The sequence below is a fragment of the Toxorhynchites rutilus genome, chromosome 1, assembly GCF_029784135.1.
Source record: "Toxorhynchites rutilus septentrionalis strain SRP chromosome 1, ASM2978413v1, whole genome shotgun sequence".
Taxonomy (NCBI): Eukaryota; Metazoa; Arthropoda; class Insecta; order Diptera; family Culicidae; genus Toxorhynchites; species Toxorhynchites rutilus.
This window is the reverse complement of record NC_073744.1, coordinates 75,817,511-75,844,586: the sequence shown is the minus strand read 5'-3', so window position 1 is coordinate 75,844,586 and position 27,076 is coordinate 75,817,511. Positions and strand designations below refer to the sequence as shown.

Here is a 27,076-nt window from a genome sequence, read left to right as displayed (position 1 = left end):
CTATTCTGGGGATAATCGGAGGGGTTCTACTGTACTTTGATTGATATTTTTTTCTATCATGCATGAGACAATAAGATTATATAGCACCATGCAATTTTTGATTATGTACTTCACTAGGTTGTCAGCATTTTGCCCGTCTTTCAATCTAATGTAAAAGTTATCGAAAGTTTTTCATTCTATATTTATATGTTCATTTTAATCTCATCCTGAGTTTTGGATTTACAGTTCGTGTAATCTGAGTTCGGATTCTATAACAAAGAACTTACCGTCGTAGGATAAAAATTCTTCACATTGAGACGAGTGATAGTTTTTTAGCTCAAATGATTTCGGAGTGTTCATTTATTAATTTTTTTATTTTTGAATTTTCGTGAACCGCGCGTTTGGCCCATTTTAAATAATTAGTTTAAAAATCAATATTCGTTTTGTAAATTGTTTGTCGACGTCTAATATGCTACAACGTGAAATCACTGGAATGAGAAAAAATATCACTGCTTCCGATTTCCAAATATGTTTTGTGAATCAAAATAAACACACAACGTTAATTGTTTTTGATAAAAAAAATGCAAACAAATAGAGCTGAGTATACCGAATGTATATTGCGAATACTGGGAAGAAGCTAACGCTTGAAAATCAAAATTTTAGGCGTATAGATTATCGTGTGATTCATTTTCTTTTTTGTTTTATTATTGAAGAAATATTTTGTTTACAGTTCTTTCATCATGAACACAAAAATGTACTCTAGAAGAGAAAAAAATTCCGTTTTCTAATCATTAGTTTAGTATATATACATATATATATATATATATATATATATATATATATATATATATATATATATATATTTTTTTATCTTAATGCAACCAAACCAGAAGCAAATCCCGTTGAAAAAGTAACTACATCAGGATAGTTTTTTTTTTATATATTCGTTTATATCTACGCTACATTCGAATCTCTGCTAGTGTGACGAGCATGCTGAAAAAGTTCACGTTAATTGACTTTATGCGTAACAGTTATAAAGCAAGTTAGTTACTGATGCAATATCATGATGCCATACATTACGACATAAACTACAAAGAGGACCCATTTTCCTATTCCTACAAAAAGGTTGCAAAACTTTTCAATCATTTCGTTCTCATTCCTTTTTTTCCAAATTTCATGTTTTGTTATGCAACAGACGTTAAAATCTTACTATATATTAAGATAATGTGAAAGAGAACCCATGTTCACAACTCGTTGACGCAATATTATATTTGCCAGAAAATGATTAGATGGCAACTGTGCACTGTCCTTTTCTCTATTTCAATTGTAGATATTACGCATAAGATAAATATCGGCGAAAATTTTATATCCGGTCGAATAGAAATATTTGAAAGATGGTATTCTTTTCGCCATCTTCACTCGTCACGTATGTATTTTTTCATTTTTTTTCTCTAGGATTACATCGTTCGAAGAACGCGCTCAATTTTATTTGACTAAATATACATAATTAATGCGTTTTGGCGGCGATCGATGGAGAACTTGGTTGTTCGCAAGAAAGACATATTTTTTGGGAGATTTACTTATGATTTCTCCGCTACCTGAGAAGACAACTAAAAAGCATAGATTCATGGATATGTTAATGAGCAACGAATTTCTCCGAAGGAAGTTGTGGTTTTTGCCGCTCCTACGATCACGAACAACTAAAGAGCAACTAGAAACGCTATAACCTGTTAGTTTAAATTGCACGCTTATAATTTTTATCGCATTTAAAAATCTAGATACATTTATATTTAACAAACAAATCTAATTCATAACACAACATCAGAAAAAAGACAAACACTCAAGAGTGACAAAGTAAATCGAGAATGAATATTTGAAAACAACCCAAAGTAAATATCGCGTATTTAAAATGATATTTTTTGCCTTATATTTTACATTTTTACATCATTAGTGGTAACATCCAATACACTGTAGAAAGTGCAAAGAAGAGTAGAGCAGTTTTTGATTCTTTTTTCTTGATTATAAATTACTAACGAAAGCCTAGTATAGATCGAGTGATTTTACCAAAAAAAAAAAAAGAAAATGATTACATATTTTCGTATAACAAAAATATTTTTTCAAACAAACAATATACCCAAAATGCAAGGAACAGGACCCGAAAAGTATGAATTTAAAGACCAATACTGAAACGAAACTGTGGATTCACGGCATTATGCATTTGATCTAAGTATCAAACTAGCATTATTATACAGATTCAACGACCAACAAACAACACGTCTTATTATTGAAGATCGACTTTCGGTAGTTTTTTTTCGGTTCCTTACATTTTAGTGTTAAGAAGTGAGTTTTTTCTTATACGACCGAGAATAAAATCATACTGAAATATAAAGATACCTTAGCTCTCAATAATAGTCTTTGAGCACTTGTGACAGAAAAGCGATTAATTGGCAATTATTCTAGGCTGTCAGGAACAATCTTCTAGTTAAATTTTGTTTTTGGGTCATGCATGCTCTAAAAAAAGTTCACTTTTGTATCTATACGGGTGCTTGAGACGTGGGGTACATATTGATTACCCTTAGAGAAAGTGATATACTACATCATTGAATAATGTTCGACACCCCATTTGCTAGTTCTCTAACATCTATTCCCATGGGTTCGATACTAGAGGAAGCTAAATACAGCTAGCTATTTTTCATTCTAGACGTGGAGAGGAATCATTCTCAAACACAAGTGTATCTTTGATGCTAAATAGGAATTCGCATATTATCATTTTTTTTCGGATAATCATGTTGCGTAATCAGTGGAATACAGGTTAAAAATCCATGTCTTTAGTGTAAAAGGTGAAAAATACTTCATTAGAAACATATCTAAATCCAATTTGTCAATTGTAATTAACCGTCTAGGTGTTAATCAGGTTTATCGAGATATTCATCGCACTTTCTGTGACATCATGTCTTTCGCTTATGGTTTGGTCTAAATTCGCGAAATTCATTGAGTCTCATCACACTCAGACTTTCAAACCGCAAGCGGATAAAAGTTTGAATAGATTGTGTGAGAACCTCAAGGGTCAGAGATAACACAAACATGGAAAGTATATTTTCTAAATACATAATCTTAAGAATGCGTAAAAGCCACAAAGAACTATAATTATACAACTTAATGAAACGGAATAACAGTGCCATGTTTTAAAAGCAGATTGTAACGTATACTTTTTTTCAGTTTTTTAATCAATATTTTAATGAACAATTTTACAGTAAATCTTGAAGCAAAACACAGATAATAATTAAAGGCAAGTGAAACTTCGACGAAGACAGAGTCAGGACGATATTCGCAATTGTATATTGTGGTGTTTTTTTGAGTTTCGATCCGATAGAAATACAAATTATCTCTCGATAAGCAATGATGTTTGGCTGTAGTGTTCCTTAATTGATATAGTCTCATTGTTTTTTTTTGTTCTAGAAATCGTAGAATAGTAAGTTCGAAACTAGTATTTACATTTACAAATGTGGGCCGAAAGATGTGTGGAGTGGTAGTAGTATGTATGTAGTACATAGATGGAAGATAAAGACATAGATAGGTTTTATTGTCTTTTTTCCCCATTTCTGGTCGCAGAAAGAAAATGAAACGATGTGTAAAGTATTTATTCTATATCGAAATGCGGAAATCGGTAGTATACAATAATTTCTACGTCAGAAAGGTTTGAAAGTGTCTTCAAGGAATGTTTGACAGAGTATTCAATGTAATCTGATGAGTAATAGCCGAACTCTCGTACATCTCAAATACAATCAAAAAGTTTACCGATGTAGTGTTAGTAGTGGGTATTTGATATGCTGTGACAGATTGAAATCCACCTTTTATTTATTTATTTGATCATTCAATTTATGTGGATAAGATGAGGTTTTTGACGCGTTAATAATTTTATAGGATAATTTTACAGCAATTGTGACCAAGGCGCAAAAATTCTACATAAAACAAAAAAAAACTTTTCGTACAGATTAAATTGTTGTTTCGTTTACACTTTAGTCCATGTAGAAGAAATACGAAAAATAAATGCTCACCTATATACATATTTATACAAACAACTGAAAGTTGAAATTGCTAACAACAAAAATATACAAAACTTACAGCACTGTTCTCAACACTGTACTACTTATTGAAATCCTACCTTCGATTGAGACATTAATTTAAACAACCTTAACAGAAATTGAACCTAACGCAAGTGAAAAGCATCACATATTTGTTCATTGATGTTTAATGTTTTAGATTAATTTGAAGAAAAAAATAATGCATTTATGAACATCATATTTCTCATACCAATCCTTTCCAAGGAATTTGATTAAAACACAGTCTTCGCCAATGTGATAAAACCGTTTCCTTGTTTTTTTACTGGTTAACAAAAACATACGTTTGATATTTATTTCTCATTTTGAACAACCCATATAGAACAGACATGTACAAAATTATATTTATATAACGAAGGTAGACAAAATATTTAAACAGAAAATAAACAATTATATCCCAGTCGTCATCTATATTTTACCGCAACATGATGAAATCTATAGGAAGGAAGGAGGGAAAAAATCAATTGAATCACATAACTTACAATAACAATACCTTTTCTCATACGACGAATAAACTATTGATAAACAAGACAACTATTTACATAATATTATTGAATTGCTCTTATAATAACAATGCAGATAATTATGCATCATATATAGAACATACGTGAAAGGTATTTTTCGCGACAGTAAGACCAATTGGTAAATGAAAATAAACAAGATCAAGGAAAAAGCAACACACATACCTATATTTACAAAAGGACTATACAGAACAATAGTTATGCTACTCATTAAAAAAACAATTACATGCCATGAGATCTGACGAAATATCAATAGACACTGTCCGTGAATAGTTTGTGCACGTTTTGTTTGTCCAGATTACATCCGCGATTTGAGCAGATTTCATCGAATGTTGTCTTTTCCGTATCAATCAGAAAAAAAACCATGTTGCTCGGGTGAGTTAAGACAAAACAAAAAGATTGGAAACTCGTCGAACGGAAACAAAAAAGAAGAAAAGAAAACCGTAGCAGCACTTTATCTAGCAGTGTTCGGAAAATCGCATACAAACAGGGGCTTGTACTCTGATAGTAATGATATTTATTATTAATACTTGTTATTTCTCATTCCATCCAGGAAAAATAAGGAAAACTATTACAGAAAAAAAAACGCACGACAAAGAGTAAACCATAAAACGAGTTGAAATAAATTTCAATTGAATGGGCGATAATGAGGGCAAGGAAATTATTTAAGCTTGACCGTAATATTAGAATATATCTGTAAAAATGTTCCCGCCTTATTTTATTTTATAAACAAGTGATGATATATTTACTACTTTACACTCTTGTCAACGAGTAACATTATAGTGGTTTAATGCGTTTTTATTAAAGGTATAACTTTATTCATAGTACTGGAGTGCCTATTGCACAATTTTTAAAACTTGTTTTTTTTTGCTTTTTACTTTTTAATTATACACACGTATATACATAGTGAACGCGCTAGTATACAATCATTTCGAGAAAATAAAGTTTACAATTTATTTACTTTAACTTGTTATTGTTTTATTTATTTTTTCGACTAGTCGATGAGCGGGTGGGGTACACTATTCTGACTTTGGAGTTTTATTTGAGTTTTATAGTATTTTGCTAGAGTTTGTCGTACCCAAACGTTTATGAATTTTTTTAAATTTCTATTTGTGTTGCGGTGACGATCTTTCGCGATATAATATAGTGATGGATGGCTATAATACAGTGGTGATCGAATGATTCGTCTTCCTTTTATTAAATGACTTCAACGTTTCGCGATGAACTTATTTTTTAAATTTATAACTAGCTATTGATATTTTCATTTAAATAAGCCAGGACACTCAAGTTCCCACAGAAATGTTCACATCTGTTGCTCCGTTCTCGAGTTAAATCGTGAGGAATGGACATCAAATCATTTTTATTTATATAGATATACAAAATTCGCTGAAAAATGACCTTCCAATTTTCCATCTTTTCGAATTATTTCATAACTTTGTTGACATATAAACCTGATGCTGACTGCCCGTTGACAAATCCGTTGCCCCGTTCTCAAGTTAAATCGCGAGGAACGGACACCACATCCTTTTTATTTATATAGATGATACTACATCCCTTTGAGAGATTAGATCTTCTTCACAATATTCCACCAATAAACCTGATTCATGGCTGCAGTTCTTAAACTGCCGCCCGCATCGATTCTTGTCAAGTCCTGCTCCACCTGGTCCATCCACCTCGCTCGCTGGGCTCCTTTCCTTTTGTTCCTACCGGATTCGATGCGAACACCATCTTTGCAGTGCTACTGTTCGGCAATCTTGCCAAATGCTCTGCCCATCGCATCGATATGAACTTAGATTTCCCTATGTATATGCGCCTCTTCTTATTAGTTGCCATAAATTGAAATTTAACATAGCCCTAAAACAATATCCAGCGATGTTAAGCCACATGAATTCAATGGAACAGTTATGCCCATCCCATTTCGCGATAAATGTAGTAGTAGTATGATGCATCTTGCGGAGAGAGAATAACATCACCATTGATGTTATTGGCTTGGCTTCACACGATAGCGGTAATTCTGTTTGTTGACGTTGCCGTTCTTGCGTCTTGACTTCAACACCTTAATAAGGCTAATCTGGAGCCCAAGGAAGTTTGGTCTGTGTCGCCGATCAGGACTATAAATTTCATCAAACAGATTATTCCTGATTGGCACCTACCTCACTATAGCTTTTAATCTACTTCTTCATCAATAAGCAGTAGATAAACTGGAAGCGTAGTATAAAAAATGGGGCATACCACAATAGTTCAAAATAATGGACGCATTGGACAACAAGAGGAAAAAAAAGGTTGAACGCGTACGAATTCGGACCCGAAAATCTTGTTGGGGTTGAAACATCCATTTTATTTTAGTTCATTGTAACAGGTATACATTAGAAGATATTGGACCTGATCACGAACGTCACTTCACGGCGAAAACGAAATGAAGTCCATACAAATTGCATACAATTCATTTCGTTTTCACCGTGAAGTGACGTTCGTGATCAGGCCCTATATAACCTTGCATAAAATTCTTTTCGTTTTCACTGTGAAGTGATCTGTTCGTGATCAGGCCCATCATGATTATTTTATCAGTGCTCCCGGGGTCGAGTGGTTAGCGTTACACATTATCATGCCGGGGGATCGGTTCGATTCGCGTCCTAGCCATTTTTTTTCATTTCGTCCTAGTTCAATTGCAGTTCCACCTTTTTTCTTCAGTATGTGCTTCACGATTGATCAGTAATCTTAAATTGACCTTAGCTCCGAATTCGTCTTCTTGGGAAAGTATGGTGGCGTCTGTTCAAATCCGGCTAGAATAGGCGATCCACTTCACGTTTCTCCAGGAAAGGCAGTAGTCTCCTCCGGCACTCCTGGTAAATTTGCTGGTTCATGGTCCCGGAAGTAATAAATGTTTCGCTTTTCAGTCCATAACTGCAGATTGCTTACCAGACAAGAACTTTTTGAGGACATTCGATTTCTCGACTTTACTTGTTTGCTAGCCATTGTTCTGGTCAACCGAGATATGAAATTCCTGCCCAGGAATTTGATCGTAAATTGTCTGGCAATACGTTCCGTCGTTCATGGCCATGCAACCATATTTTGTAAACAATTTTTTTTCATCTTCAATTTCTGCTTTCCGGTCCTGCGCAATCTGGGCCTTCAAACTTCTTAAAGGGGTAGTACACCATGTAATTTTGAAAAAAAAAAAATAAAAAAATCTGGGATGTCTACTTTACTGTAGTTTTTGTCCGATGCTCCGTTCCAAAGTTACAAGCCAACTAGTGGACCTAAGTCTTTGCGTAGGGAAGGCGGATCCAAAATTTTAAACGCGTTTTTCTCGAAACTAAGTTTTGCAAACTGGTGGGAGTTTTTCCTCCGGAACGGTCCATCCGGTATTGATGAAATAACTTTTCCCAGATTCTCCACAAAATTTCCTGTCATCGTACGTAAGATTTTTTTTACATTTTGAAAAATAAAATATTGGTTGTAATGTTTAATAATGTTTTTGTCTCGATTTTTGAGGCAAAAACGCAATTTTTTGCAAAAAATGTCGCCATTTCGTCAAAAATCAATATTTAAAAAAAACCCTACGTACGATGACAGGAAATATATCCAAGATTACGTAAAAAATCATTGGTTGAAATCGGTCCACTAGAAAAACTTGTGGAACTTCCATTCCGTTCGTGGAGTGTTTTGCCTAGAGCTCGACAAGGTCATATTCAACAGAGGATAGTCTGCGAACTATGAAGAAATTCGCCTTCGTATTCAATTGAAAATGAGTTTTGGCTTCTTCCAGCAGTTTAACCGTCATTATGACTCAATAGTCACTCGGGCGTTTAGTTGCTATCTCACTCTGCGACTCGACTATTTAATTTCATTCTTTCCCGTCAAATGGACTTCAATGCATATTGAAGTGAAGTATACATGTATCGATCTTTGAGTTCAACGTGGTTTGACATATACTACAGGCAGCAGCGTAGAGGGGATAGACAGCGCCCCTGGCAAACTAACAAAAAAGGCGCCCCAAGAATACCACTTTTTTCAAATCAAATCAAAAGGGTATTGGTGTAATATGATGTTGGGTGTTTCAATTTTTTACTCAATTGAAATATGAAATATAATTCGGGGATAAAAATTGTTATTGAAAATTCTTGGATTTTGGCGCCCCAAAGGCTCAGCGCCCCCGGCAAATGCCGGGTTTGCCAGCCGCACACTACGCCGCTGACTACAGGTGAGCTAGATTCGTTTGTATCGTACACGAAAATTACTCACACATATAAAATAGCGTACAGTGTTGTGTTCAGAAACACTGACAAATTTGTGAATTTTGTTGATATAAACCCGTTTTTCTGCATGTTTTTTTTCACAATATTGAACTCGGAGACAAAGTGAACTAAATTTTTTTTTAGAATTCTTCTCAAACTGCACGCTATTTACTAATACTAACGCGAGGACCTTTATAGCATAGCTGGTAACTGTTTAAGTTCGTTGTTTTGAGTTCACGGAGGTAAACCATAAACTGTGCATTGATGGAGTAACTATTTTTTTTGCATCTGAAATCAAGTTTTCGTTTCACTTTATATGGACGTAAAAATCAGATTGCGTATGCGAGTAACGAGATTCGTGTCAGAGGCAATAGAAGTGTGGATTGATGTTAGGTTGAATGAAGAGGCAAATCTGTGCTCATTAGTCACGTCAATTAGAAGAACCATTTGCTAGATAGTTCATCATTCATCCTCGCTCTCAACGTTAGTCAATTCTTTTTCTAGACAATTCAAATCATGTTGACGGCAAATGCCGAAGTAGTCCTAATCGAAGCGAAACTACTGAGAGGAGAGTGGATTTGCATTTTTCATCTTCGAAGATTTCGACCCCTGGGGTGACATTGTGCATTTCGAAACGAGTGATTTTTGTTCGTTCCGACCACTTTAACTTAGCTTTGTTTACAAACCCAAAAATTTTACATTTCTCTACGAGACAAACTTTGCTCTAAATCTAGTATACTGAAAACATTCATTTGAAAAAGCTATATACAGTTGAATTTCACTCGTTGGGCTATCTTTAGTTGGGCTTCGATTTAGTTGGGCTCCCGTTCGTTGGGCTATAGCCCAACTAAATCGAAGACAAACGTCAATTCTGACAACGTAAAATTTTTTTCGAGGGGCTCGTGGATGGTATTTTTAGGTTTAAAATAAATTTTAAATGAATCATTGAAATAAATAAAATCGAATATTATTCAACAAAAACAATATTTATTTTAAACGTTTCAAACAAAATTAAACAAACCACGTAAATTCATTTTCAACAAAATGGTAGAGTTCTTCAACATGCTCGTTTTAGCCATTCAACTTCAGTGATTTTCGAACGTAGCGCGTTCAAACGGCATACTTCTGCAACATCATGCTTCATATAGCGAACTAGGCAATCAATTGACTTGATTGCATCGCCAAAATCAGGATCTCCGGTACTAGTAATGGAAGTATCAAACGAATTACTTCCATCTTCTGTGTCTACCAACCATTCTTCTTGCATTTCAGGTTGATCTTTCTTGAGAACTGATGACAAAATCTCGTCATCAGAGAACACTTCACTGGTTACCCAATCTGGATTATGATCACCATCATACACCTGATCTTTGATCCACAGATCAATATCTTGCTCAGATGTTTTTGTTCCTGCCAAACTGTCAATCCTGGACACAAGCGCTTTGAAGTCATCATCGGCCGCTTTCGAGTCTACATTAACAGCATCCTCCGGCAAACCATCGATCAATTTCTTCCACGAATTACGTATAGTTTTGTCAGATATCTCCTCCCAAGAGGTTGCCAACCACGAAATACACTGTTGAAGATTAATCTTCTTCAATCGTTCTTCGAAACTAAAGAGGAAAGTACATAAATAAAACCTCAATTAGAATTTGAATTTAAATTTTGAAAAAGCACAGACGAAAAACTATCGTGCGCATAGTTTTGTGTTTATATTTGGAATTAATTACAAAAATTTAATGTTTAATATTTGGAAATTTACCTTAAGTGTTCGTTTTCCAGAATTAATGCGAGCATCAGTTTTCTTTTATACTTTCGCTTGATTGCATTGATGACCGATTGGTCCATCGGGTGGCATTCAGCATTTACATTTGGTGGGAGGTAGATCACTTGAATCAGTCCATCGTCACTCTGTAGAGATTCGTCAACGTCATAATGACTGGTGCAATTATCAAGAACCAGCAATGCCTTTGACTCCAATCCTCTCTCGGCCGAAAATTTTCGAACAGCGGGGACAAACTCTTCGTGGAACCATTGACGGAACAACAGTCTGGTCATCCAAGCCTTTTTGGAATGATTATATGAAACGGGAAGTTCTTCGATGTTGATTCCTCGTGGTTTTGCAGCAGTGCAAATGAAATACAACGGAAGCTTTAGGGAACCATCTATGTTGGAGCAAGGCATAAACGTATACCTTGTCTTGTTTTGCTTCCGTCCGCTTGCCACGGTCTCATCACAGGTAACGACAGAGCGTGTGGCTAGGAGCTTGATGAACAAGGCAGATTCATCTGCATTAAAGACTTGGGATAGTGATAGCTGCATTTCCTGAATCTTCTTCTGTAGAACCTTCTTGAAATTTAGGTACGCTTCAACGTTTACCGATGCCTTTTCTCCTGTTACGGCTTTCACGCGCAATCCAAACCGCTGCTTAAAACGATGCATCCAGCCATCCGAAGCAGAAAAACCGTGCACCGCATAGAGCCCCCGGTCCTGGAACATCTTAAACAGCAGCTCCGCCTTTGCTTTAAGAATATCCACTGTCAACAAAATGTTGGACTGCCGCTGCTGTAAAATCCAGATGTAAAGAGCTTCTTCCAGCAAAGGGAACGTCTGCTCTTTCAATGTTTTTCGATTATTTACACCATATTCCTTGAACTTGTCCACCGCCTCACGAATTGCTTCTTTCTTTTGGATTATTCTCGTGACCGTAGAAGATCCTACGCCGTTCTTCTTCCCAAGAAAGTCATGCGTACCACATCCTGCTTCAAAATCTTCAATTATGCGAACCTTCTCCACCAGCGTCAGGAAATTGCTCCTCCGTTTCCGGTTAACGTTCGTACTGGATCCTTGCAAACCATCCATTTTGAGCCTGGCGATCGAAATGAACGTATATTAAATCTACGCTAATTTTAATATCAAACTTCATTAAGAACTTACCAATTAATCCAACCTAGAACGAAACTCAACCACGAATGAAATAAACGTCAGTGGTGTGAAAACTTTTCTGCGTTTCCCATAACAACAAACAATCGGTGTGACCCTCGATCGATTTTCGACTTTGACAGTTCAGCCCAACGAGTGAAAGTCGTTCACAAATTGGGCTAAGAGCTTAGTGCAACGAGTGAAATTCGACTGTAATACTAAAACCAATACGATTTGAGTTCGAATTTTCTCGATACGAGTTGCTTGTTTCGAAATGCTCAATGCCACCCCTGGTTTTGCCGCGAGTGAACGAAAGTGATGGTTGCCAGATGCTTTTCACAATCGAGCTTATCGATCGAAAATCAAAATTGAGCTATTAAATGATAATATTCGTTCTGATCGGTAATCCATATAACTCTATTCTAATTTATTTTATTCATACCATGAACACAACTCTTGATGTTTTTATATTTATTGCAATGAGTTCTAAAAAATATCATATTTAATATCGTTGACCGTGAGCTATCATAAAGCTTTCAGGAAAACACATGCGCATGGAAATGAAAATAGTCGTTGATTGTGTGAATAAAATATATCAGACGCTGGAGAAAAACTATCCAAATGTCACTGAGAAAAATGCAAATCCATTCATTAATGGGTGACTCCATCGTTTACCCGTCGTAACAACTTTTTTGCATCAGAAACCAAGTATTCGTTTCACTTTATATGGACGTTAGAATAAGATTGTGTACGCGGGCAACAAGATACATGTCGGCGTGGAGTGAATCCAGGTTGAATGGAGTGGCAGATTTGTATTTATTCGCCTGCCAATTAGAACAACCATTTGCTTCAACTTGAAATGAATTGACGAGCGTTGAGAGCAAGGATAACTGATAAATGAGTCATGTTTGGGGACGAATGCGTTCGTTGTGACTCAGTAGCAAGATAAGAAGGACGTTATGGAAGTAGTCCTGCTCTAAGCGAAGAGACTGAGAGGAGAGTTGATTTTCATGTTTCGTTTTCGAATATGCTGGACCCAGACCCTGTTCTATTTGAGCTATAATATTAATTTGATTTTTGATGATGGACCCACCTCATATATTAAGGAGTTTCAACATTTTTATAGGAACCTTTTTTTTACGTGTCTTCCATTACGCAGCACGAATTCCAATTAAACTAATGTTAACAACGATTATGCAAAACAGCTAGACGAAGTTTTACCAATGATGGGAACTTCTCTGGATTGTTTGAGACATGATACGGTCACATTCAAACTTACCAGAGCTGTCATTTAATCCCAATATGGGCGCAGAATTGATCCTCTTCTTTTTTTCCATCGAGGAGCAATTCAAGAAAACATCAAATATATTTAAATGTTTTACACAAGATTTCAGGAGAAATACTTTGTGGATAAACTGATGTCAAAGATTTCCGAACCGACTACTGGGAACGCTGTACTGGACGAAAAAAGTATACCGTTTCTGTATTGTCAGAGCTTTATAAAGATGTCACCATTTTCGATAGATCACACCTTGACGAAATTGATAATCATCATAATTTTGAGCGTAACTTTCAACTCATCAGTATTCGGTTTAGCGGAATGGTTTTAATTTCCTATACATATTTAATTTCAATATCGTAACAAGGGCGTATTTCATGATGAATTTTTTGATAAGATTGTGATTGCTCCGAATTATTTCTTAAGCATTGAACATATTCATCACATAAAAGGGGTAGTGAAGCAGTATTTTTTATTCAGTTATTATAATATTATATTATATTATCATAATACCATTTCCTATGTTACTTTTTATTTTGAATTGTTTTTTTTGTCGAATCATCTAGCTACGAACTTCAACTATGAAAACTTAGTAATTGAAGTTAGTCCTCTTTTCCATCACGTATAATCAGCGAAAAGGCACAGTGCACTTACAATTACACGTGAACACACACTCTGCGAGGTCTTCCTATTCTCTTCATAAGTACACATATAAATTCATCTATGCACAGGGAGGACACAAGCTAGTTGATTGTCGCTTTGGCGGTATAAAATTAGCTTATTTTTAGACCAAACTTATTTTTTTCAGTGAACCACAGTTTTTATGGGACTTGATAATGATAAGGGTATGCAATATTGTATGGTTAGTATATGATTAGTGAGTAAAGTTTAAAATTTTTACTTTTTTAGTTACCGTTTCTTTCGAGGTGCCCCTACTGAATCTGTATATTTGTATTACTATTTTGTAGATAACATTTTTGAAGAACTGATTTTTCTAAATAATATTGAAACCAAACGTTCGAACAGAAAGGTAATTTTAGATAAGACAATATATTATTATAAAGCAAGAAAACAAAAGTTTGAGAAATTTCACTCGTTTTTGCAGAATTATACAAAATAAGATTAAACGAAAATTTATGAGAAAATACAGTATATAAAAAGGTCACTTTGTTTCCGCATGTTGCAAGACTAAAATTATCCTATGGATCATACAAATTTGTTTGCCATCACGAGTGTGACCCAAAAGCTATAGTGAATGCCATCTTTTATTTTATATATATATACTAGCTACCGTTTTGACTAAAATGTAAACTATCCAGTATTGTGAAACCTAAGAAAACAATAATACCCGTCTTGCATCTTTCTATTTGTTATTTTTAACAGTAGAAGGAACAGCAGGAAGCGTTTCAAGTGAGCAAGAACAAATAAACAATACACACAGCGTCTAATAGATAATATAGGAAAGCCCAAGCGGTTATAAGGCGCTTCTTTTCCCTTTCGAACAAAAATAAAAGAAAAAACAAAACAAAACAAAAACAATCCAAAACAACGCTGTAATTGTAGCTGGTTCAAAACACACGAAATTGAGAGAGAAAATGTAGCGAAGTCATCTGGAAACTTTTATAGAGGTCACTTTATATATATATATATACTATAGTCGTATACACACCAATTACACGCGTACATTTTACAATTACAATTAAGATGACAGAGCAGCCTGCTTTACGACGTAATTGTATTTTGTTTTATTAACCCATTTTATAGAAAAATCTTTTCTTTTGTGTTTGGAATATTATTATGCCTTGTCTTTTATATACACGTATTTATTATACACAGATAAAAAAACAACAAAATAGTACATAAAAAATAATAAAAGTATTTTGAAGGAAAACAAAAAACAAAAAAAAACATAATTTTGTAGTATGTTTTTAGGTGATAGAGTTCCCCAAACCAATTATTGAGGGCAGTATGTATTAGGCGCGTATTAGTAGAATCCCTTCCTCCCAACAACAACAAAAACAACAAAAATGAATATGTATACAAACAATTTTTACCCGTGAACAAACCCGTTTTAAAACATAAACAAACAAAAATATACACTCATAATGAGACATTACAATATAACAATTGAACGAGAGATCAACATATTTTAACGTAACAAAAAATGATGTTTGCTATTGAATAACGTAAGCCAAGAAAAAGCAGTACACAAGAAAATTAAATCAGCTATCTTTCTCCACAATTTGAGCGAATGAATGTGTTTCGAAATTATTTCAATTCGATTGTAGAAAAAGTTTGCAGTAGGATCTAGTGTGCGGAAGATTTCTCTGTTAGTGCCGATTTTAGTGAAGCCGAATCGTTTTTGGTTGGGAAATGCGGGAATGCACATGTTAATGAATCATAAAAGTTACTGTGTGGTGCCATTCAATGCTATTTTTCCAACAATAAGAGCTCTCAAGGTAAACCAGTAAATCATTTTAGCCACATTTCTTTGCAAATGATGAAGTTCAAGCTCAGCTAAACCGTGTGCTAGTATTCAAAAAAAGAGACAGACACGTTTATTGCGATAAAAAGAAATAATCTTTATTCAAAGTACAATCGACAAAAAAATTAAAAGTACAGAATATGAAGTCGAGTTTTTTAGGTGATTTGAACAAATTTCCATCTTGTTGTGTGTAGGTAGTGGACAAAAATATCGGTAATAAATAAAATGTCGGTTTCTCTCCGTTTTTTCAGAGGTTTTGTGAACTAACACAAGTTTTTGGAGTTTGGGATAAATTTGAGGAGCACTTCATCGTAAATTGTACCAGAAGTACAGTACAAAATGTTATGCGTACCCTCGGGATGAACGATTCGTAGCTTTCCTTTTTATGCTGGTTGATAAAGTTAATTGGATTTGTTATTGACTTAGTTGGCAAACAATTGTGTTAGAACACAAAATCATTGAAAAAAACAGAAAAAAATCGTTTTTTTTTATTTTCATCCCAATATTTTTGTTCACTACATATAGACAGAAATATAAATTTGTTCGTATAATATCTTAAAGAAAATGCTCTTAGATGATGTTACAGCATTTCATTATCTGTTCCTTCAATTGTCTGTCGAGTGTATCTTCCATCGAATGCTATACATTTTTCCCATCTCTCTGGCAATTTTATGAAACACCAAAAAAATGTTCTCTTTTAGAAGAAAACCATTCATCAACCTATTTTACCACAGTTTCTTAAGAACTGAAGCGTTGTTTAGCAAGTGTGTCTCAACGATGCAGATAGATGGTCGGAAGGAGCCATGTAAGCTGCATGTGAATGAACTTCTGAATAAAACCGCATCAACCGTTTCCGTGACCGGATTTTTATTATGTGGTGGAGCACTACCTTGCAACAAAGTCACTTTGTGCTGCCTGTTCTGGCACTCGTTTTTTATCCAAAGCTCAATTTAAGGGGGTCTTCGAAGCCACACTGGTTGCGTGTTCGCCTACTAAGTAATCGATCGTGAGTTCCAAACTCAGGACTCCAATTGACCATATTTGTGTTGTTATAGAATAGCTACTTCCACGCAACAATCATTAACGATCGAGATCGATCCACGGTTTCACGGTTTCAGAAGTATAAGTTGTGGGAGAATGAAGAACAGTGGGAAAACACGTTTATCGTTATAGAAACACACGCGGTATAAAGAATAAAAGTATATTTATTTGGACGAACTTGACTCGAGCACATGTAGTTTTGGAATGAAAAAATATAGATGATATGTAAAGAAACTGGCTCCTCTGACGAGCAAAAAGTGTTGCCCGATATGTGGAATGTTTTGTATTCACCGTATTTCGACACAGGGTGGTCCGTAAGTGTTGATGATTGTTACACTCCGACACTCCTCCTCAATCTTCAACTCTTCACTCTGTAAGTCCCAGCATTTCCGAGAACATCTGATGCTTCTTGGTGCCCAGTGGTTCTGTACAGATGTCCGCAATCATAGAGTCCGTAGGACAATACTCCAATCGAATCTCACGACGATCGCACAGATCTCTAACAAAATGCTGGCGAGTTTCTATGTGTTTAGATCGCTTACTCAAACGGTCCGAGCTAACAAAGCTCAAGCAGCTCTGATTATCCTCGAATACCGTTGTTGGATGATTTTGTTCTTCGTTGAAATCTTTTAGCAATCTGCGTATCCAGAGAAGCTCCTGGCATGTTTCACTTAATGCACAATATTCGGCTTCCTTTGAAGACAAGGTCACCGAGTTCTGCTTCCTGCTTGTCCAACTAATCGCGCCACCATTGAAGAATATAATACTGCCAGTCGTTGACTTCCTATCCGAGCTGTCTCCGGCCCAATCAGCGTCCGAATACGCCACGAGGTTCTCTTTTGCTTTCTGAGACGAACCCAGCACAAGTTTCCACGTTCGCGTTGCCTTCAGATATCTTAACATTCTCTTAGCTGCTGTCCAGTCTGATTCAGTAGGACAACTCACTTTTCTTCCTAGAATCCCAACAGTGTTGGCTATGTCGGGACGAGATGTAACTGCGATATACAGAAGAACACCTACCAAGCTCCTATATCTTTCACCATCCTGTAGCGAATAGCTGGTTTCCGTTGACTGAGGATAACCAATATCCATGGGCGTTCGGCTTGTTTTAGAGTTATGTTTGTTCTTTGAACAAACGAGTTTTTAAAAAACACTTTATTATTCACTTTTCTTAAAGTCAAATACTTAAACCTCACTGCACCGATCTACACGCGAAAAAGAGATTGAGCCACATGGCGCTAACTCTTTTATAGCCTAAAAATGCTGATTATTAGTTTTAGCTATCAACTCGTTCATTGGCGCGAAACGTGGCGTGATGCGCCTGTTGCTTTTCCTGACGGCTTCCCCCTGGGATGAAAGTCGTCCTCGGCTTTCTGTTTTCTGGATTTATGCTTGCGGTACCATAGTGATCTTCGGGCGAGTTTGTCTGTTAGGTTCCGATGGTTCTTCCGGGTTCTGATGACTTTGAAGTTCCTCTAGATGCGACATTGATGATCTCGATGGGAGTCTATTCCAGATCCAAAATGATAGAGCTACGATGGAAATAATTGTTATTGTTGAACCGAATCCAAACGATGTCCACCCAAAGAGTTCGAGTTTCCATTGGATGTTATCTGTCCTTAGATTGATGTGTTTGATATGACCACGTTGTTCCAGATGTAACTTCTGTAAGTATTCTATAGGGAATTTGTTTGTAATCGTAGTAAGATTTACCGTCAATCCCGTTGTTGGAACGAATGATGCCAGTTGAACTTCTTTATTAATGTTGGAGTACATTTCGTCGTTGATAAAAAGTGTGCAGTTTGAAAACTGTACGAGGAAAGATCCCTTAAGTTTTCTATGATTCGATGAGCAGTTCGATGTTATTGATATTTCCGCGTCATTGATAATCACGTTTGAGTCATCGACTCGTTTGATAATACCATTGGTGTAGGTTCTTTCCATTGGGCATGTAGCTGATTCACCTCTCATCAATTGTTGAATGCATTTGGTTATTGGTTCAAGCTGCGTACTTGAGCATACATAGACGTTTCTACTCATTTCGCAGAGGGATTTTAGCGCAAAAGATGACGGACCTTGTAGATAATAGTTGGTTGAGATGGATATACGGGAGTTATTGAAGATAACTGGTTCGATGAAGTTGAGATCATATTCAGCATCCTTGATTCGTGGTACCTTCAGTATGTAGGCAATGGATTCCTTGGATGAAACCACGTATGCACTAGCGAAGTCCAAGGCTCCTGCTATAAAATTGTTTCCTTCCAGAAGATGATGAATTCTCGTGATTTCCTCTGCATTGATAATTCTGCTGCTTGGGATGTTGTGTTGAGCCAAAACTATTGCCTCCTCTAAATCTTCTAATTGTTGTGTGAGTTCATCTAAGCAAAAGAGCAAACCTACTGATCTGAAATCCTTATCGTTTTTCAATGCTGTATTATTCAGTATTATTGTTACGTTATTCACTTTTTCTGTTAATTTATTAATTCTGTCTTCGAATATGTGATTAATTTTGATTTGCTTTTCATTCGCATTTATCAGACTATTTGAAGTTGAGTTTATAATCCTTAAATCTTCTGCATCGGGGCTACCTGAAATGTACTTCCAAAGTGAACCTAGTTTTTCCCATCTTCTAACTCTAGTAGAGGGTTTTAATTTCAAAAATGTCTGTTCTAGTTTCGTTACTTTAGTTTGAATTAATACGCTTAGGAAATCAGCTGAATCTATATTTGTTTTTGCATGATATAAAAGTGTTTCAACAGAGTTTTGTAATTTAATGAGATCTACTCGGTGCAGTATCCTAAAATAATTGTTGCTTACATAAGCTTTTCCTAAATGTATGATTGCTACCGGGCTCTTGTCTAAATCGTGTACTAAAATTTTGCCATTCGTCGTTGTCCAAAGCCAGAGCCATAGTCTGTAATAGAAAAGTCTGTGTCTTAGTTATCTGTAAAGTTTTTCTTAATGTGTTTTTTATGTGTTTTAATTCCGGCCTGGTCGGTTACTGTTTTTTCTGTCTCATTTGTAATGTCTATTAGTCTGTATCTATGTCCTCTAGGTGTGGGCTTAGCTTTGCCTTTCACCAATAATCTTTGTTTGTTTAGTTGTTTGAATTCTTCTTTAGTTACTAAAGGTATTTTCGAATTTTGTTTGTGTGCCTGATTCGTTAATGAGTCCTTTGCGTTTTGTAATGTTTTTTGTTTTGATAGGTTGATTTCTATTGGATTGAGAGAACTACAAGTGCCGAAAATAACTTCTCTCGGTTTTAAATTTATTGACGAATGTTTGGTTTCGTTATAAATCGCTGTGATCATGGCAAGACCTTCGTATAAATTTAGATTCTCTACTTTTTTCTGATTGGCCATGTACATTTCTAGCAAAGTACTGTGGAATCGTTCCACGATACCATTACTGTCACTGCAGCTGGCAAAATGCAAGGAGATGCCATAATTTTCCAAAAATTCTTTGAATTTTGAATTTCGAAAGCTTGTGGCTTGATCACAAGTAATTAATTTGGGAATGCCAAACGTTTTGAAGTATTTTATTAGTGTTTCTTGAATTTCATCTGTTGTCTCATGCATGATCTTGTAAATCTGTGCAAATTTTGAGAATGAATCTACAACAGTAAGAAATTTTTCAGTCTCCTTTATAAAGACATCTATGAAAACATTTTCGAATGGTCCATTGTAGATTCGTCTAGAATGAGGTATAACGAATGGTCTTCGTTCATACTTAGCAAATTTACAAGATTCGCAGTTTTTGACGAACTCTTTCACTTTAGCCAACATGCGGGGAAAGAAGACTGACTTCTGTACTTCCTCGTATGTTAGTTTGTATCCACGATGATTGAAGCTGTGACATTTTCTTATAAATTCGTTCTGATCGGTACCTGAAATTAAATCTGGAAGTTTGATATTAGTTAAATGAACTTTAATATTTTTAAAATTTGTATCGATAATGTGTTGGCACATTCGGGCAATATTCAGGTCGGCAAAAATACCATTTAGTTTCGTCGGATCTAAGTGTCTTGTCAGAATGTCTTTTATGTCGTCTTCCGTATAGTCAGGTTTGTGAAATACATGACGAAAATGGTTTGGAAAAACCATACACGCAAGGTATGGACTCTTTGCAGCATCATCTGCTCTGTAAATAAGTAGTTGGTTCGCATATTTATTAATGATCTCTGGTCCATAGATCGGGTCATTATCGAAAAATTGATTAGATAGTTCTTCGTTTAGGTTCAATTCTGTGCGTGGAATCCTTGAAAGGCCATCAGCAACAACGTTTTGCTTGCCCTTCTTATAAATTATTTTAAAATCAAATTGTTCCAAGTAGAGCCTTTGTCTTGTAACTCTTCCCGTGGAATCTGTTAACTTTAATTCCTTTGTAAGAGGTTCGTGATCCGTATAAATCGTGAACTCTCTACCATAAAGGTACGGTCTAAAGGTTTTGGCAGCAAAATAAATGGCCAAAAGCTCTTTCGCCGTGGCTGAATACTTTTCTTCAGCTCTGCTCAATGTCCTGGATAGGTATGCAATAGGCCGTTCCTTTCCGTCATGTAATTGAGCTAGAACTGCCCCAATGGCAACATTTGATGCGTCCGTTGTAAGAATAAACGGATTATCGAAGTTAGGGTAAGCCAAAAGTGTTTCTGTTGTCATGATTGTTTTTAGCTCTTCAAATGCTCTCTCGTAATCATGATCAATATCGATGATTTTATTTTTACCTCTGAGTTTTGAAGTCATGGGTTTTGCAATATGGGCGAATTTAGGAATGAATCGTCTATAATAACTTATAGTTCCGAGGAACGATTTTAATTCTTTGGAGGTTTTTGGTAGAGGCCAAGACTTTATAGCCTCTATCTTATTAGGATTGGGTTTTACCCCGTCTATTGTGACGACATGTCCTAGGAAAGCTACTTCCTTTCGAAGGAAGTCGGATTTGTCACATTGAATTTTCAAGTTCGCATCCCTAAGGGTTTGGAGAACTTTTTTGATGTCCTCTAAATGACTTTGAAGATTAGTACTGTAAATGATGATGTCGTCCATATAGACGAAACATCGGATCCCTAAATGTTTTCTCAACACTGTATCCATAAGACGCTGAAAAGTCGCAGGCGCGTTTTTCAGTCCAAATGGCATACGAAGAAACTCGTACTTGCCATTATCAATATTGAAAGCGGTTTTCGGGATGTCTTTAGGGTCGACTTCAATCTGGTGGAAACCACTAGCTAAGTCGAGCACTGTAAAATACTGAGCTTTTCCTAGTCGGTCTAAGATTTCGCTCACCTCAGGAATCGGATATCGATCCGCCGGGGTTTTTTCATTCAATTTTCTATAATCGACAACAATGCGATATTTTCGTTTCCCAGAGTTGTCGAGTTTTTTCGGTACGACCCAGATGGGGGAGGTCCATTGTGAAGAGGATTCTCTAATTATACCGTTTTCCAACATTTTTGTAATTTGGGTTGAAACTTCCTTACGGAGGTGGTAAGGATATTTATATGTTTTTTGATGGATGGGTTTTTCGTCCGTTGTATTAATAGAATGCTTTACCTCGTGTGTAAAGGTTAGCTTTTCATCATCCGCAAAGAATACGTCTTTGAATGATCTGAGTGTTTTGATCAAAGCATTTTTCTCTTCGTTATTCAGGTGTTCTGATGGGAAATTCAAACGAGGATTTACCTTCTGATGATTGATTTCTAGTTCGAAAGCGTCACTAGGGAATGGCTGAAGTGCCGTGTGGCCTTGTTCACCTTTCTTGGTTAGATGCACGAAAGCTTTATAATTATTTGCTTCATAAACGCCTGGTTTTAAAATTACGTTAGGATTCAAACTGATTTCCTTATCAATTAAAAATGAGCCGTTCGTTGTGGTGCAGATTTCGAATAGGTTTTCATCGGTGCCGTGGAAATTGATAGAAGTGGGGAAATATTTTGACACCGTGTATCTACGATTACTAAATGTAACAAATGCTCTGGAGGTGTCGATTACCGCACCCATGGCAGCTAAATTTTCATAGCCTATAAGGCCGTCAAAGAAATCATGAAATCTGAAGACATAGTACGGAAGTTTTTCATCGGATACTTCCGGGAGCAAATTTGTGTTTACCACGCGATCTATAAGAAACTTTCCGTTCTTGTTATTTATAACGGCTGGTCGTTTAATTTTTGTCGATATATTAACGTGCTCAGGGTTGATGTATGATTTATTAGCGCCCGTATCCACTAGGAAATTTAAATATCCCTTCGTGGTGGACAGGCGCAGGTATGGAATAAAGTTCATGTTGGCATGTTTGCTACACGAACGGTTTGAAAATTTATTTCGTCTCCTGTTTCGCTTGCAGTGTCATCGTCATCGTCATTGTCTTTGTCGTTGTCGATGTCGTCGTTCACTTCGTTATTGTGAACTTCGGCTTTGTTCTTATGAAATGGTTTTGCCGCGGGTTTGAAGCGAGGGGGATTGGATTTCGCTTCGCCGTTGCTGTTCGGTTTGTCTTTGTAGTTGTCTTTTTGTCGTGGGAATTTACTGTATGATGGGCGATTTCGCACCTCAGCGTTTTGGTTGATGCATACCGATTGGTATGCATCTTCTAATGTGGTAGGTTTGGATTGTCTTATTATGGATGCGAGTGGCTCGCCTATGTTGTCTAAATATTTGGTAACTATTAGTATTTCAATCAGATCATTTGTTTGCAGTGGATTAAGCGATAGGTTCATCTTGATTTTTGTGGATAATTCTTTTACATCCGTATAAAATTTATGGTTATTTCTATCACCTCGTTTCATGTGAAATAGGTGAGACAAGTTTGTGGCTAGATCTTTCTGATCGCCATAAATTTCCGACAGAACCCGTTTTATGCCAGGTATGGTATTAGGATTTCCGTTTGCGCATAGAACGGTGCGCGCATCACCTTTTATTTTATTTTTAATAGCCCTCATATAGTGGCTGGGTATCGTGTCGGGAGCGTTGTTGTCTCCCTTCACTAAGTACATTTGGTATATTTCTTCTAGCTCTTCAAGCCAGGCAGGTAATTCCTTTTTGATGCCTGTGAATTCAGACATGTTTCGAATCGGGTCAGGCAGTCTATAATTGTCAAACTGTCTTCCACTGCTAAGCAGCATTTCTTGGAGCTCAGCCACAGTAGCTTGGAGCTGCTCAATTTCACTTGATCGGTTGCTAGGCATTTTCTTGCTTTTGCAATTTTTCCACAGTAAAAGGATAAAAATGACTTACGTTATTATTTTCCACATGTGTTCACAAGATCGAAGCGGGCCTTAGCTGTCGTTCCTCGATGAAGCGTCGTTCCTGGTGATTAATCCCCTGTTGGATGACGTGGCTTTTCTCGGTTCCTGTCGCTGGGTCTCTTTTAGTTCACTTCGATACTTATCCGCACCGCGCTGCGCCAGTTATGTTTGTTCTTTGAACAAACGAGTTTTTAAAAAACACTTTATTATTCACTTTTCTTAAAGTCAAATACTTAAACCTCACTGCACCGATCTACACGCGAAAAAGAGATTGAGCCACATGGCGCTAACTCTTTTATAGCCTAAAAATGCTGATTATTAGTTTTAGCTATCAACTCGTTCATTGGCGCGAAACGTGGCGTGATGCGCCTGTTGCTTTTCCTGACGTAGCATCTGTCATTCCAAATTTAGCGATCGTTTTCTCGATATAACTACTAAGACTAATCGAATATATTCCATCCTTTTGATCTATCTCCATACCTAGGAAATAGTGTGCTTTCCCGAGATCACACACTTCAAAATACTTCTGCAATCCACTGTAAACCGTGTCGATCATAGATTGATCTGACGCCGCAACAAGTAAATCATCCACGTATACGAGAACAAAAATCGTCTTTTCTTCTGCTGTTGTCTTGTAGAATAAACACTGATCAGTTGAGCTGCGCTTGAATTGTAACTCCGTCAGTACCTCCGAGAGTCTTTCACTCCAGCAGCGAGCGGATTGTTTCAATCCGTAGATGCTTCGTTTAAGCTTGCACACGAGATTATCTCCTCCTGATACTTCAAAACCTGGCGGCTGTCTCATGTAGACTTCTTCCTCAATATTCCCATATAGGTAGGCAGTTTTGATGTCGAAGTGTCTCAAAATCAAATTATTTTTACCAGCCACAGCTAACAGCGTTCGCATGGTTGTATGACTTACCACCGGAGCGTAAACCTGATCATAGTCGATGCCATATTTCTGAGCATACCCTGGGCTACAACTCTTGCTTTAAATTTCACAATCTCGCCTTTTTCGTTCTGTTTTACCTTAAATACCCATCGGCTTCCGATAATCTTCTGATTCGGTGGCGCCTTTACTAGTTCCCACGTGCCGTTTTTGTCATGTGACATCATCTCATCTTCCATGGCACGTATCCAAAATTGCTTCTCATGTGATTCCATTGCTTCACGATATGAAACAGGCTCCTCCACAGCGCACAAGGCAACGCCAACTACGTAATCGGATAGTTTAGTAGGCATTGTGCCTCGAGTCTTTCTATACGGTAACTGCTCCTCCTGAATCGTCTCCGTTCCATCAAAACATTCGGTTTCACCATTCTCACGTGCGTCGGACCACTCGTCTGCAGAAATCGATTCCCTTGATACAGACACTTCCTTACTCGGATTAGTTTTCTTCCGATTCTCGATAAGTTCCACTTGCGATGAACCATTATTCCCTTCGATGAAAGTAGCATCTCTACTCAATGTTACTGTATCCGTTGCACGATCTAGGAAACGATATCCTTTCCGATCTTGAGTATAACCAACAAATGTGAGTTTTCTTCCGCGAGAATCCAACTTATTCCGCTTCACATCTGGTACATGAACGTAAGCAACGCTTCCGAAAACCCGCAAATGATCCAATACCGGCTTTCTAGCGTACCACCTTTCATACGGTGTACCGTCGATGACTCTAGAAGGAAACCTGTTTTGTAAATAAGCTGCCGTGCGTATTGCTTCACCCCAATACCGTTTCTCCATTCCGGCATCCAAGAGCATGCAAGAAGCCATCTCCTGGAGGGATCGATTCTTTCGTTCTGCCACTCCATTAGATTGTGGCGAATATGCGGTCGTATACTGGGCAATAATGCCTTCATCTGAGTAAAATAGCTGCAATTCTTTATTAATGTACTCACCACCTCCGTCTGATCTAATTATCTTTGGCTTCTTGCCGAAATAGTTCTGACAAAAACGTACATAATCCTTTACTTTATTCTTGGCTTCTGATTTATCGTTCAGCAAGTACACTACAGTAAATCGGCTATAGTCGTCAATTAGAGTCATGAAATACCGATTACCACTCGGCGTGACATTATTAAACGGTCCGCATAAATCCGTATGGACTAAATCCAAAATCTGCTTCGATTTTCTGTCCACAACACTTGGGAAAGGCTTACGAGTAAGTTTTCCTTCGAGACACGTTACACAAACTTCTTTTTTCCTACATTCTGACACGTTCATGCCGCATCCGAGATTTTCTCTCAAAACTCTATTCACAGCTTCTATGTCCCGGTGGCCAAAGCGCCGATGCCACAAATGCCGACATTTATCACTATGATAATCACCAACCGATTGCATCGCATGTTCAAGTTCTTTCAGTTTGTATAAGTTTCCGAAACGAACGCCAACCGCAACAATATTTCCCGAAATGTTCACAACACTACAAACATCATTCGTAAAACGCACTTCGAATCCTTTGTTTGTCAGCTTTCCTACAGACAACAAATTTCCGTCTAGTCCCGGAACGTAAAGTACATCCGTTATACGAATTTCAACTGGTTTTCCGCAACCATCAATACCGCGAATCAATCCGTCACCTGAACCAGCCGTTTTGATTCTGTTGCCATCAGCCAGCACAACATCTGCTCCAACACGTTCCACCAGTGAGGTGAAGAAACTTTTATCACTGGTCATGTGACATGACGCACCACTGTCCATGATCCATGCATTTTTCACCGTATGCCCTGCACTGAAACACAACGGATCGCTTGGATTTTGTACTTGCTTTGCCTTCTGAGGTGTTGATTTAACTTCCGACGAAGCACCACCACCGTTCTTCTGCCATTCCATAAATTTTCGGCAATTCTTCTTAAATGTCCCGGTTTCTTACAGAAAAAACACTTTTTCTCATCGTTACATTTCGTATTCGATTTCATGGCTTTTTCACCGACCGTTTTACCATGTGACCTATCCGAATGACGCTGATGCGCATCTAACAGTTTCGATTTCACGAGATCCACTGTAATGTCCGCGTCAGGCCTACTTTCTAAAGCCATCACAAGACTATCGAACGAGTCTGGCAAACTACGTAGAATCATCGCCACTTTTAACAATTCATCGAGCTTCTGCCCGACATTCTCGAGCCGTTCAAACTAATCATCCAGCGCGATTAGGTGCATTTCCATGTCACTTCCGTCGGTCAAATTCACCGAACATAACCTTTTTAGCAGCGACACTCGCGACGACATATTTGGTTTTTCGTGAT

At 36.9% G+C, this 27,076-nt stretch overlaps 2 protein-coding genes across 3 annotated transcripts in view; one reads left to right on the top strand and one right to left on the bottom strand.

Annotated features, from left to right (window-relative positions):
- Positions 1-27,076, top strand: part of LOC129771336 (brain tumor protein-like) — a 58,971-nt gene that overhangs the window by 19,011 nt on the left and 12,884 nt on the right. For both annotated transcript variants that reach the window (XM_055774881.1, XM_055774888.1), the window contains exon 6: positions 1-27,076. This exon is cut by the window's left edge and continues 1,753 nt beyond it; it is cut by the window's right edge and continues 12,884 nt beyond it. The gene's annotated coding sequence lies outside the window, so the exon portion shown is untranslated.
- LOC129771349 (jerky protein homolog-like) lies at positions 9,827-12,040 on the bottom strand. The gene is made up of 2 exons (XM_055774901.1): positions 10,622-12,040; positions 9,827-10,472 (listed from the first exon to the last, which is right to left on the bottom strand). Exons 1-2 carry the CDS (start codon positions 11,719-11,721, stop codon positions 9,917-9,919), a joined length of 1,656 nt encoding a protein of 551 aa, XP_055630876.1. The 5' UTR covers positions 11,722-12,040; the 3' UTR covers positions 9,827-9,916.

What these genes read in the sequence shown, in the direction of transcription:
- LOC129771349 (XM_055774901.1), bottom strand. Translation starts at nt 11,721, where the DNA reads ATGGATGGTTTGCAAGGATCCAGTACGAACGTTAACCGGAAACGGAGG. An exon ending in CTGGAAAACGAACACTTAAG is followed by an intron (nt 10,473 to 10,621) that starts GTAAATTTCCAA and finishes TTTCCTCTTTAG; the next exon opens with TTTCGAAGAACGATTGAAGA.